The 14,755-nt window shown below is 31.5% G+C and overlaps 1 protein-coding gene across 3 annotated transcripts; it reads right to left on the minus strand.

Annotated features, from left to right (window-relative positions):
* Positions 1-1,537: 1,537 nt before the first annotated feature.
* LOC107435966 (exportin-T) lies at positions 1,538-9,529 on the minus strand. 3 transcript variants are annotated; one of them, XM_048478294.2, is made up of 15 exons: positions 7,311-9,525; positions 7,040-7,129; positions 6,818-6,907; positions 6,583-6,687; positions 6,305-6,364; positions 5,781-5,843; positions 5,600-5,695; positions 4,424-4,588; positions 3,973-4,146; positions 3,797-3,862; positions 3,616-3,714; positions 2,508-2,654; positions 2,068-2,238; positions 1,923-1,968; positions 1,538-1,788 (listed from the first exon to the last, which is right to left on the minus strand). In XM_048478294.2, the coding sequence occupies exons 1-13, from the start codon at positions 9,033-9,035 to the stop codon at positions 2,149-2,151; spliced, it is 2,970 nt and encodes a 989-aa protein (XP_048334251.2). In that variant the 5' UTR covers positions 9,036-9,525; the 3' UTR covers positions 1,538-1,788; positions 1,923-1,968; positions 2,068-2,148. The 3 variants fall into 3 exon arrangements, with proteins under 3 accessions (XP_048334251.2, XP_048334258.2, XP_048334264.2); XM_048478301.2 differs by lacking the exon at positions 3,616-3,714 and having other exon boundaries at positions 7,311-9,527; XM_048478307.2 differs by lacking the exons at positions 1,538-1,788; positions 1,923-1,968; positions 2,068-2,238 and adding an exon at positions 3,144-3,396 and having other exon boundaries at positions 2,589-2,654; positions 7,311-9,529.
* Between the last annotated feature and the right edge of the window lie 5,226 nt (positions 9,530-14,755).

Genomic DNA, 14,755 nt, shown 5'->3' on the forward strand with positions numbered 1-14,755 from the left:
TATAAATTTTAGGAGTGCTTTGGTCCTCTGAAGTACAAATTCACACTTGAAACCTCCATTTCAGGAAAATTTGCAACTTGTTATGTATTCTCCAAAATATTACCATGTAATAATTAACAAAGATAAATTTGATGACTTTAGTCATGATTAATTATTATAATTATATATAGATTAGAATAAAAATACGCTAAATAGTAACCAGAAGATTCTTTTTAATATCTGCAATTAAAATAAATATGGTTGGCAATCCATCTCTCTCACAATGACAACAACAATACATTTCAAAATACTTCAAAGTGTGATTGAGAATATGGACAAAAAATATACTTTTTATTTTAAGTCTGCTATGCTAGTGTTGTCTTTTCATAAATCTCATAGTTTACTCTAAGGAATAATAATTCAAATTGAACCCACATTTATCATTGGCCAGCTACGAAACGGATCAGTCGCTGGCATACACGAACTCGGGGTCAGATTTCAGATGTCTATTTCAATCTTCCCACCACTATGAATTGTTTTCCTCCCATCTCGTTTTTTTTTTTTTTTTTTTTTTTTTTTTTTTTTTTTTTTTTTTTTTTTTACTTTTTGGACTTTTAACGTCAAAATAATCTTATCGTACGAACTATATCATAGATGGATAAATTTCCATCTATAACCAATTTCTTATTTGCAGGGATTATATCAAAGTTATGTCATACTATTTCGAATCTTTCTCATATTTCTTTTCAAGAAAAAAAAAGAAAAAAGAATCTTCTCTTATGAAAATTATCTAGAACCACATAAGAAATACATCATTTGTGTTGGTTGCACAAGTTTAAAAATCACTAAAAGCCAAAATATGTCTCCCTAAACAAGTGAATGGAGTAAAAATATGCTAATCTCTCCTTGAACATCCTTTCTTTCTCCCACAATTGTCATTGATTAAATGGACAAAGATAACTTTTTATAAAATGTTGCTCGATGCAACTTATTTTGTTTGATAAGTATAAAAAATTAAAGAAAAATAAATATATAAAACATATTATTTTGTGCTATATTTTTATATGGTGCCCTTTTCTTTCTAAAGGCCTAGGCAAAAAGCCTTAGAACATCCCTTTATTTTAAAAAATGGATCATAAAAATAAACCTCCAACCCTTTTTTATTTATTATTATTATTTTTAGCTTTTCAATCAAATCCACTCTCTGTTTGCACTTTATATCATTTTTATTTGGTTATAAACAAGTTTCTAATGCCACTTAACACAATTTATAGAATATTTATGTTTATTTCATGATATACAATAGCTAATGCTTAAAGAAAACACCAAATAAAAAGCATAATAAAAATCTTTTTTTAAAGGATTCTATAAAATTTCACTCTTTTATCGTTAAATATGCTCTCTAATTTAAAAATATGTTCTTTAAAACAAAGAGAACAATGGGATGCTCTCAGTGGCCTATAACCTCGTCGGCCATGCTTTTAGCCTCTAAGAATATTAAACTAACATTAAAACAATACTCAACCCAAAAAAAAAAAAAACACAACAACAACAACACTGCCAACGTTAAAACAATTTTATTATTAGCTTAGTAAACAACATTAAAACATAAGACAATCGAACATTGGAATTCGTATAAAATGAATATCCAATAAATAAAATTAAAAGAAAATGTATACATCAAGCTGAAAAAGAAAAAGAACAAAAAATTAGAACCAATGCAGACCGAAACCATAAACCTTTGAACTTATCAGACTAGGCAGCTCCAGGGTGATGGATGTAACAAAATTTCTTCCGTAAATATACAAACTGTGAAACGACAATATAAAATGAAGGAAAATGAGTTATTCTACAAGTTTTTAAAGGGTGTAGAAAACTCGTTATAATTGAATTAAATAAACAGTATTTCATGTGTGCGTGCGTGTGTGTGTGTGTGTGTGTACCTCGTTCAAGAGATAGCCGCACAAAAGCTTATATACAGAAATTACCCTGCAAGATTCACCAAGGTATTTGAATGTTAAAAATAATGCCAAATGAACCCAATACAAAATTCAAAATGAAGATCCACATAGTAGATGATGTACTTACCTTTGATGAACAAAAAATTGCACCGCACCAAAATTCAGGGAAAATAAAAAACAGGTATGTCATTTGCCTATCCTAATAGTGCTATCTGAAAACAAGACTCCCATTCTGCTGAAGCCTTAAATTTTCAATAAGTGACTGGTAAAATGATTTTAATGCCTTGAGATCATTGCCCTGCAAAACAGCATCACAAGCAAAAAGGCAAAATTAGTGCAAATGTGCAAATTTCTGTCACTTCTGGGTTTGTCCTGTTTAAGTAACATGTATAAAAAGGTTTTTCTAAGACTTGTTTTAGTTCGGTATGTTTCTCCCACTTCAAAACTTAGTTTTCAAGTTTTAATTTTTACAAGTACAGTCTGTCAGATGAGCAAAGAAAATTTGTAAATGAAATAATATACATTCGTTCTAATGATTGTGTATCGGCCTAAAGCAACATTTTCTACCTGCAATTTCTGACAATATTGCTCTGCCAAATCCTGGGAGCAATGTGCTGCTGGAAAACCTTTAGAAACAAAATGAACTAGAAAATCATCACCAAATCTTTCATACATGACCTTCTGAGCCACCACAATTTCTCCAAACAAAATATGCTGCCATGTAGATATAAAGTAAAACTTCATGAGATGCTGAAAGAGGATAAAAAATTATAGCTAAACACCCCAACAACAACAACAACAACAAAAAAACAAAAACCAAAACCAAAAAAAAAAAAAAAAAAAAGAACTGACAGAACCAGTCCTAATATTGTCCAAGTAATATGAATCCCTAAGCTGGAAAACTTAGATGATGCCCAATAATTCATTATAGTCTTCTAAAAATTTTGACATAGGCCAAAGAGAATGAAATTATGAATAAATACTGAAAGAGAGGAACCATATATACATAACAAAATAGACAAGCATTTTTTATAGGTATGAAAACTCCAAATATCAAAGGTTTCACTCATTCCAACTAAGGTAATAGACCAGCCAACATAATGCATATTTTCACCAATCAAGCCCAAGCATACTCTTTTATATTTTCACCACCTTCAACGGCATTCACAATGGCACACCAAATTGCTATTGCAGAACTTGTACCTGAAGCAAAGTTACTAAAATTGTATTTAACTTCACATATTCAGTTGCATTCAACCTCAGCCAAATTCTTCATAAGTTCATTTCCAAAATTTCCCTACTAACACAAATTCCATCTGAAACTTTTCCATTGTACTCAGCAACTTGTAGTCTAGCAGTATGATTTGTGGTATATTCAACCATGAATACCAGATCCACGAATTCCAATTCAATCACCAGTTCAGTTATTTATCGGAACATAACTATACAATTGATTCTGCAATAGAAATTTTTTCAGTTTTTTAAATATGAAATTTCATTAAAATAACATGGTATTCACATATGCAGCCTCAGAGTAATAAATGACAAAGAAAAGGAAAAAGTGAGATTTAACAATCTCCAACAACATTATATTGAACTCGCCTAATAAAAAAACAACATTATATTGAAAACCAAACAATCCAGAGCCATGCAGTGAGAATAACAATCATCTTACAGTATTGGCATCGCGAAACTCAAAGGATTTGTCAAGTACACTGTACAAACAACAATTTGTTGCAAAGACTTCTATCATAAATTTCTGGAAACCAGGAACCTGAATGCAGAAAAACCACATTTTTTTGTAATGAAAAAATGTATACATCACCATAAATGCAGAAATGAATGTAGAGATTTACCTTTTCTTCACTATATGGCCTGGCACACCAATCTTTAATTAATCTAGTAAATATCTGAACACATGCCTGAGACACATAAAATTAAAAGATTCAGATTATGACACTTGATTTTCAGATGTCCTGATCTAGTTCAATTAAAAGTGCATTAAAGACAGAATTACCAAGGACAAATTTACCTTTCTGACAAGAATATCCTTATGTTTACAAGATGTATACAAAAGCATCTGCATCAGAGGTTGCAAGTATTCCCTACTCTTAGGAGATAGGAAAATGGAAGAAAGATCATGTGTGGCTATGACATGAAGAAATGTATATAGAGTCCGCTGAAGTTCTTGCAACTCTCGAAACTCCTAAAAGAAAGAATGAGGAGCTTTAACTTAAACATGGCTCCAGAAATATAAACTGAAATTAAAACATAATTTTACACATAACTGAAGCAGAATTCCACTAAGCCATTCATAGGTCACTTCAAGAATAAAACAATTGAACATAACAAAAATTACATTTTAACTTGTGCCACTTAATGATTTTAATCGAATGGACAACAAATACATAGTAAGTTTTTAAATATAATAAATATATAAAATCAAAATTAAAGAAGCAAATATATAATCAGGGTTTGCAAACCTCAGTATTGGTTCCAGGTCCAGATGGAAATGCATCACTTGGGATAACACTCAATATCCTACCAGCAATAGCTGGAAATACCTCATCCAATATGTCACGGACAGAGGTGCCAAACTTGCATATTAGTTGATTAAGTAATAAAAGCAAACCAACCATCTCCTTTGGCTGCAGGAAAACATAATCTAGGGTTAAATCTCGACTCTACCAAAGAGATTAGTGCATGGGTGCAGAAGTACAAATCTTTCTTTCTCTGTATGATTTTTAAAGTAAATGCATGAATATTTCACCATGGTAGCTAGTTTCGTAAACCAGCCAGGCAATGTAGCACAATTAATATAGGGTTTACAGAATGAACCCTATATTATCAATATGTTAAAATTTAGAAAATGAATCAATTTCTTTCCTCTTCTTTCTTGGAAAGGGTTGGAAGGAGAGGAATTTGCTTTAATGTCCTTGGTGTCAAAAGTCTCACTTCACTTTCTATTGAAAATTACAAGGCACTCAGGCACAGAAGAAATTCTCCACAAGGTGCAAGTAATTATATAAATTATAATTCAATGAATTACCAAATGTACTTCAGTAGATTACATTAATTGCATTATCCAAGTCAGAAAAATAAATGCTCTGCTTAGTGTAAATAAAATACAGAAATTTAATCATCCTAAGAAACAAGCAATGCCATAATTACTTAGCTAAATAAGCATAAATTCATAAAATGAACAGAGAAGCAAAAGAATATGTCATAATAGCAATTCATTGAAAATTTGCAAAAATTTAAAAGGGATATGGATAAACAAATCCAGAATTAATACTCAGGCAGAAGACAAATTGACACACAAACAACTACAGGGCAGGTCTGGATGGGGCTTGGATGCTACCTAAAGATTTGGAATTTGGAATCTTTAATTTTAATGGTCAAATCCTCCATCAGGCATTGTATTGATTACCAATTATATGATAATCTAACAAGATTAACCCCACATTAGTATATAGTCAAATATCATGCCTCACTGAAATAGGCAGGATGGAATGGGTTTACCAAAACCAATAACCTTGCAATCTTTTCTAAAATAAAAATGCATTCTATTGGTTGTTATGTAATTACAGAAGCACAGAAACTTGTTCTCTAATTTTAGATTGAAGAAAAATATAAGCCAAACTTAATTATATTTTTACCTCACTTTCTGAAAGCAACTGCTCCATCGCCTTTGGAAGGCAAGGAAAGACCGATGCTCCCAACGTGTCAACCATGCGATGCATAAATGAAATCACCTGGATAGCATACATAGTAACATCAGGTAAGAGCTGCAGTTGTCAAAATATCAAAAATGTATTACCACTCTCCTACTTTACTTACCTTACTTCGCAAAGGCTCCACCTTTGGAAATACAGCAAGCACTTGGAGGAGAACATCCAGTGTCTAGATTACAGATAAAAGAAAAGAGTAAAGAAATAATGATAGTTGTCCAGCCATTTTTACAGCTATACCTGCTCCTATCAGTTTACTAATTTACCAATCATAAGCCAGGTACAAAAATGGGCGAAACCAGAAAACAGACCAACCCCAACCCATACTGAAGTAAATAGAAATTTAGAGAGAGACAGTTAACTAAACCATAATATTTATGAAAGTTTTTCTAAAGAATGAATCCAAGGAAGTTCAAAATGGGAAGACTCTAGAATCTGAAAGCTAAGGATCCACAGATAAAATCTAAAAGATAAGGGTCCAGATAAAGCGATAAATATTGATAAAGCTTCCATAAAATTGGACCAGGAAAAAAAAAAAAAAAAAAAAAAAAAGGAAGAGGTTTTACAAATGAAAAAGATCAATGTGATTATAAAGGGAAAAAACTTATAAAATGAAAGAGTTTAGACACTAACCTTCTTAAACATGAGTCCAATTGCAGGACGACTATGAGTTACAAGACGCTCACTGAAGCCCTGGATATCATAAATAGACAATGTGATCACAGTTGCATAAGAAAGAAGGCATTCCAAGTGCTAAAGCAGAACATAATATAACTCTTTCTATGTTAGCGCTTATGAATGAAGGCCTTTGCAAAGCATTTAGAAAGTTCAAAATATCAAAATAGATAAGGCAGGAAAAGGAATTGCATCAAGCAAAATATTAATTTTGAGGACATAGCAAACTGAGAAACCTTGCTGAGCGAATTAATTGCCATGATTATCTGCTGAATATTAGCAACTTTTACAGGACTCTCTTCCGGGCTCAATACTTTGGCATTCATGAGTAATGCCTCAACCTGGAGGAAACCAAGATTGTGTTAAAAACTTGTGTCACACTCTAAATGCTTCTTAGTTTAAAGAAATAAAAACAGAAATTTTGGTAGGGGAAAAGAAGCTCCAGAATTTTGTAATGCAATTACAACACACCTGTTGGCAAAGAGGAGTGAGCAGGGAAGAAAGATAATCAGATTGCTTTGCTGGTGGCACATCATCCATCCCAAGCAATAAACCGATTGCCTGTGAAGTATAGGTTTTGGAATTAGCCAAAACAGGTAACTAAAAAAAAAATCTACATCCACTTCTTGAACACATGCAGACAAACTTGTTCAAGACATGCATACTTAGCAATATGCAAGCTTAAGTGGTTACCTCAAAAATGTGACTACCATCTTCTGATCCCAAAGCCTCTTTTGACGTATAACCCATACTTGTGATCCGTGCAACTGTGTCCTGTAAGCTCTGAGAAAATTTATCAAAATTAAAAGTTGGATAAATGAATGAAAAAAATAAAAATAAATAAACCTATATAAAAAAGAAAAAGAAAGCAAAACAGAATGGTATACATATTAGCAAATACACATAAACTAAATGTCTGTAATATATACGAAGGTCAGAAGGTAACATATTAATCATTCCATACCTGCAAAATTGTCTCTATAAAGGGGACAAGTTTCACTTTCAGTAACTTCACAACCCTCATGAACAGATAACTTGCCCTTCGACTTACATTGATGTTTTGATGATGTATACCCCTTTCATCAAGAAAAACACCCAACACCATAGGAATATATTGGGTATTCTCCTGAACAAACTTCAAATATCTTGTTATTGTTTCCAAGTACACAAGTGCAACTAGCCTATTAGAGTGGCAAGGAAATCTTGAAGATAAAAGCATTGGCACCAACTCATTCAAAAGTCCAGTTCCAGTTCTCATGGCCTCATCAGTAATTGATTCACCATATGCATAGAAAAGAGAGAGTGCACCTTCCACCTCTTCAACATTCCTGTCTGATGGACATGCAATAGCACTAGCAATTGAATTTCGGATAAATACCTGAATAACATCAGGAGCTACACGACCCACACTACGCAGCAGCACAAACAAATCCTTTCTGAACTCCACCATCCTGTCTTCTTCCTCTTTCCCAATCTTATCCAGGATATCAAGATTACCACGATACATGCGATCATAAAGAATCTGTGAGTGTATCACTTCCAAAATTTGACCCACATGAAGCAGTTGTTTCTCCCTCAATGGGGAAAGACTCCTCATTGTGGCAACATAACTTGAGAGAAACTGTACAATACTAAATGTGCTGTCCAACTCACAGTTCTGCATTACATAAAAAACAGAGGGCAAAACTTCATCCAAAAGCTCCATTGAGATGCCTTTTGCATCCTCAGCGTTCAACCGTTTAAAGCACTCTAAAACCTCCACTGCATACCCAGTAAGAAGCGTAGCTATTCTCAGAACCAATTCTGAATCACCATCCTCAGTTACCAACCCAAACACCCTACTTATTTGAAGACTTCTCAACAAAGACAGTTTTGTTTGATACTCCATTCGCTTTGAAACCACAGCCAACAAACACCCAGCTGCAGCACCGCGCAGTTGTTCTGACAGCCCATCAACCAAAACCAACTCAAACAATAATGGAACAAAAGCATCATTGACAATTAAGCCAATATCAATCCAAGAAATATACCTCCCCATGGAATCTAATACATTAGTACAAAGTTCTTGATCAGAATTTCTATACATGGATATGATATCATACCAAGCTCTGACTATCTGAGTTACACACTGTTGCCTCATTGCGTCCTTTACCCGTCCAGCAACTGCCATTTCCTCAGGCGTTCTTGGGTAATCCAAACTAATCAACTCATCATCCAAGGAATTCAAAACTCGACAAAACATATCGATCACCGCCGCCCCTTTGCTCAAATGAGGCAAGAAATCAATAAAGACAGAAGACCAAATTAAGGGGTATTCAAAATAAATTAAAGTCACCAAGACCTGAGCAAGCTTGTTCTTTATAAATGCAGGACCATCTAAAACCCTAACAACACCATTGTCATCAAAACCCTCGAAACACACAATTGAAAACACCGATTTTCTAATCAAATACATCTCGTCCGGGCTTATCGACGAGTACCCCACACGGATAACTTCATGAAGAGTCTGTAAGCACCAAAATTGTACCTGAACAAGGCTGGAAAAACATAACCTGTCGATGCAAATTCTACAAATGGCCCGTTCTTCCTTAATTTTGTCACAATATTCTTTCGCCTTTTGTTTCAACTCCGAGTCAACGGTTCCAGATTCGTCAAAGATTATGAGTATCGCCTTTTCAAGATCAGCCATGAACCTAAAACCTTTAAATCCTAAAACCCCTTTCAAATCCTAAACCCTAGCAAGTATTCCTTCACGTCCCAAGAACTTTTCTTACTCTAATTAAGTACGTTTACCAAGAAAATTTTTTACTTTTTTTTATTTTTTCTATCTGGGTTTTTCAGAGACACACAGCGTTAGAACTGGGCTCTTGAGATTGAGATGAATAGTGAAAAAGGCGATGGAAAAGGATGAGAGAGACCAGTGAAAAGAGTTTGTGAGAGCTTACCTTATTTTTCTACTTTATTGGGATCAAAACAATTGGGAGATCGTTTATAGAATGTGTTAGAGGTAGCTTATCTAGCTAGGGTTTTTGGGCGAGTCCGTCTTGGGGTGGGTCGGAAAGCAAACCCTACAGTTTGTTCGGATTGGCTATAAATTTATAGTTTTAGTTTTTCCATAGGTACGCTGTTTATCACAGTGAAAAGGAAAGGGAAAACAAGAACGAGAAAGAGAGGAACTGTGGTGGAGGTGAACTCTGAATTTACATAAATACCCTCTCCTCGTTTAAGAAAACCTATATAAATATAATTATAATAATACAAATTTTAGAAATTTGAGAATGCGAACGCGTGCAGTTGCAGTTTAAACTCTCGGGATAATTATAAGATATCGCATGGTAATATGTTTTTTATAATTTATAATTATTATTCTCTTAATTATTTTATTGCCAATGCTGAATTTCTGAGGATATTTTGGGAATATAAATATAATTTTATGGTACATGATTGTGTGATGGTTATAATTCAATGTTTTATTTATTTAACTTTTTTTTTTTTTTTTTTTTTTTTTTTTTTGGTTTAGACTTTTAGTTAGAAGGAATATAGTTTCTGGGCTATAATTATGTGTCTGGGCCCAAAGCCTGCAATTTCAGACATTCAGACTGCCTAATAAAAAAGGCCAATTAGCAAATAAAAAAAAAGGAATGAGATAAATGGGCTGCAATTGAATGCATCTTCATGTTCGAATTCATCGTTCATACCCCTTGAGAAAAAAATGCCAATTTTCTATTTAAAAAAATATAAGGCCAATTTTCTCAAATTATAAAAAGTATTTTTTATTTTATAGTCTAATTGCTAAACAATGTCATTCAAGCTGTCATTTTCGTTTTATTTACTACAGTTATTAACTTTATTTAAAATTCAAATGGAAAAATACAATCTCAATTACCAAAGAAATAAAAAAGACATTACTATTTTATTCAATAAATCAAAAACCAAAAACAAAAACATTTCTTTAGGTTGTGAATATATTGTATGAGGTGAAGATTCATGTTGAGCCTTTTGTAATGAACCATTTGCATTTTCTCAAGGAAATGAAAGTAGATGATAAAAAACGTGGCAAAACTGTCTCTTTTTCGGGATAATGTGAAAATCGAGAGTAATATTCGGCTAAGCTTTACATATTAATCAGGAGGCTTTTTCATATTATTTCTTCCCCTGAACATCTTTTTCCAACAAATGTACATATTTATATTACATACATCTTCAAGTCTTTTTCATCATCCCCTACCCATACAAAACATCTTAAAAAACATGCTGATTACCAAATACAAAATAAAATAAAAAAAGGGAAAATACAAAGTACAAAGAAGAAAACGTACAATTAGAAAATAAACACGTGCAAATTTAACTTTATAAAATTAAAATTTATACCGTTGACGTCACAAGCTAGTTTTTTTTTTTTTTTTTTTTTTTCTTTGATCATACGTCAAAAGCTGGTTGGAATAAGCAAAATGTTTTGGTAACATGACAATGTGGGACCCTGGCCTTTTGTTCCATCAGGGTCAAGAATCATGATCCGCGGTGCGAGTGACAATCTCTCTCAAGCCATGTGCCATACACGTGATTTGGAATCCGACAATTAAAGTGGAGAATACGTGCAATATGCATTTTTAACTTTATATTTAAATTGTTCCTCAGTCCTTACATCGAATTCAGGATATATTGATCAAATAATTAAAAAAAAAAAAAAAAAACCCTATTCATTTCACATACTTTTTACCCTTATAATTTGTTAATTAGGTCCAAAATTCAGATGATTAACTTTGCTAAATCAAAAGCAATGATGAATTTTGTTTGTGTTTTCGTACCTTAATTTTGCACATTTGAAGCGGACACTGCTCCTTCATGACCTCTCTCTTAACCACTTTGAACCTGAGTGCACTTTTTCTACATTAAAGAATACTCATAGATATCTCCATAGATAATTTTACCTTTTTACTTTCGGAAAAATAAAATCAATAAGATAATCCAATAATGTTTGTGTTTGATACTTGAAAAAACAAAAAAGAAGGGGAAATGGGGAAGGGAGAGGGGTTTAAGAAGTATTTTAAAACATTGCCGATGATTTTATATATTGCTATAATTTGTTTATTATATCAGAAAAATAAACAAACATTAAGAAATAAAAAACATTATCAATGGATTCATCTAACACACTTCATCAAGTTGATATAATAAAAAATAAATATTGTCAAAATGATCTTCTATTTTTAAAAGCTGTATAATTTTTTTTTAAAACAAAAATTTATTTAAAAGTTAATTTTTAAATAAAACAATTGATAAAATATATATAATCAATTAATAATCATAAATAATCTTTTATATATTACTATTAGAAAATAATTTAATGTATATATATCACTTATACTTTTTTATCATTTAAAATATTTTTCAATTTTGATATCATATAATTTCCTAATCATAAATATAAATGATTTATCGATTAAGCTAACATCATTTGATTTTAAATAAATGAGCTAATCATGTCACCTAGATTTAAAATATCTGGTAAGTAATGTGACCTATGTTTATAATAACTTTTTTATATAAATTTAATAAGAATAATTGAATAATGTAACTTGGAAATATTAATTACCATATATAATTTCATAATGTCTATAAATTTGTCATCTCCTTTTTTTAGTGTTAAGGATTGTTTTTTTTTGTTTTTTTTTTTATTTTTAAAGCAAATGTTAAAGAGAAATGTGCATATATATATATATACACATATATACAAATGTCATTGTCCAAACCATAAATAATCAATATATGGTGGCGTGCATGGGATTTATACAAATATATATATATATATAAATATATAAATATTTTCATCAAAAAATAAAATAAAAATGAAGAGAAAGACTAAATATATAAATGCATGTGATTATGTGACATCCATCCTATCCAATAATGCATATAGTGTGGCTTGCACGCTTGGCAATATAAAAGCAACATGCTTCCCTCACGCATGTGTATGTCTATGCGTTTCATGCACGTATTTCCCACAACAACACTCCACTTATAGTCCCCCCTTCTAATAATAATTTTATGTAAATGCCTTTTTCACCCAAAAAACAAAAAAAAAAAGACAGAAGAGGAAAACACTTTATGGTTTCTATATATAGAATTCGAAATGAATCAATTCAAAGATCTTTTTTTTTTATTTTTTTGTTTCCCTGTGGAAAAATTTCGTGATATAAAATGTTTCCTTTTTAACACAGATACAATGATTTAAAAAAAAATAATAATTTTGAAAATGTCAAAATAAAACGTAAGCTAAATTTATTTAAATTGTAGCAAACGAGAGGAAATATTTTATTTGCTATATTTTAAATTAAAGAAATAATTAATATATAAATATTGAAAAATACATTTTAAAACTACATTGATCAATAAAAAAATTAAAAAAAAAACTTATTTTTGCTTCCATTGCATCATTCCAATGAAATTGGTTTTGACCCTTTCAAAATGTAAACAAACAAAAAAGGTCCATCCAACAACCCCTAAAAATATTGAAACTGAATAAGGTGTACTAATTTTGACTCTTGACCTCTTAGAGAGAGAGAGAGAGAGGTTAAGTTCTCATACGGACCAATAACAATAGACTAACAAATCTAACAGGTCACAAACTCATTGCCAACCGTTAGATACGCAGACAATGACAAGCCTCAATATCCGGAGTGGACTCCGCGGCCGAAGCTAAAATCTAGTCGGTAACCAAAAACGAACACGTGCAAGGACCGTGACTTCACAACTTGTACGCGTGCCAAAAAGAAGGCTTACCTAATGGCCGTCACTTGTTGACCACGTGGCAGCCGCGTTCGCTGACAAAGTGGCAATTAGCGGTGGTCCGCTGCTCGTGACAGCGCCACGTGCTCTTCTCAGCACGAAACTGAATCTAACGTAAAAGTACAAAATATCAATTAATTTTTTTTTTGAACAGAAAAGAAAAAAGAAAAAATAGATTTATTTTACAGTGGTCCATATCGTGGACTTCCGCATATTCTAGAGCTTCTTGAGGAAGACAGAGAGTTATATCACTCACTCCCCTCATCGTTGAATTGCCAATAATGTCCCTATGATTTTGTTGTGGATTTTTTTTCAATGAATTCTGTGAATTGTATAGCTGTATTTGGTTTGGAAGTGGGACCCCCCTTGTTCGTTTATTATTTTATTACAAATTTTCTTATTTTCCCAATCATTAATATCTTAACTGTCTTTAAATATATATTTTTTAATTTCTTAATTTTCTGTTTTGGGAAAATATCAAATATGCTTACATTGTCATGAATGAAAATATAAACGTTATCATTTTGTTTTCGTTTTTTATTTTAGTTTATTTTTTATGAAATACAAGATTGATCATTTTATTATCCAATATGGAGGATGATTGAGTATGATATATATTTATAGTTAATTATGGTAATAGATTAAAATAAATTGTAGAAGTAGATACAATTCAAAGTGCTATTATTATTATTATTATTATTGTTTAAAAAATTAAAGATCTGAATGCTTTTGATTTATGAGATTGAGTGGATTCCTCATCCTCATTGGGACTCTTACATCAGGCAGGCAATAGTTACCATGAAATAAATATCAAAAGGTGGACCCCCCATTTAATTTAGCTCTAGCCTTAAAGCTTGATTACATCATATGGGCGCGCAAGTTGGGGAATCCTGTCTTCAACAGATGCATATAAAAGTATAAAAGTGATCGTATATATAAAGTTTATCTTTTCAAATAACAATGTGTTATCCCCAAAAAAAAAACAAAAAAACAAAAAGAGATAACACATTGAGTTCCAATGCTGTTATCATTCCAACAAGGAATAAAATGATGTATATTAAAAAAATTAAGAAGATAAGTACGATCCATAAAATAATTAATAAATTGCAAATTTCAATGAACCTGGCCACTAAAAATCAAACAATAGAATCATAATCCCTTTACCTTGTACAGTTTTTTTTTTCCCCTTGACTTAGTTGAGGCTCAGTTAGTTGTTTGCTGAGTTGGATATGAATCTGTATTTTAGATTTTTTATTTTATTATTATTATTATTTTGGCTTTCGATTTTGATTATCATATTTCCTTTTTTTGTTTTGTGTATGTTGCTTCCTTATCAAGCATTGTATAAAATAATACAATGACTCACTAACAAAAACACAGAGAGACAGAGAGAGAGAATCAATAAAGGAAACTCCAGCCTTTTTCATCTGTGTGAACTGAAAATTTAAATAAAGTTCTTCACATAAAAAAAAAAAACAAAAAAATGGTTCAAACAAACCCCCCAAAACATCTTTTCTTTTAGTTATTGTTATTTTTACATTTTATCTCTTAATTTAATTTTACAATTTTATTGCTCGCCATAGCAAGAAATATTTCTTTAAAATAAATAAAAAAGTAACA

The sequence above is a fragment of the Ziziphus jujuba genome, chromosome 1 (assembly GCF_031755915.1).
Source record: "Ziziphus jujuba cultivar Dongzao chromosome 1, ASM3175591v1".
NCBI lineage: Eukaryota > Viridiplantae > Streptophyta > Magnoliopsida > Rosales > Rhamnaceae > Ziziphus > Ziziphus jujuba.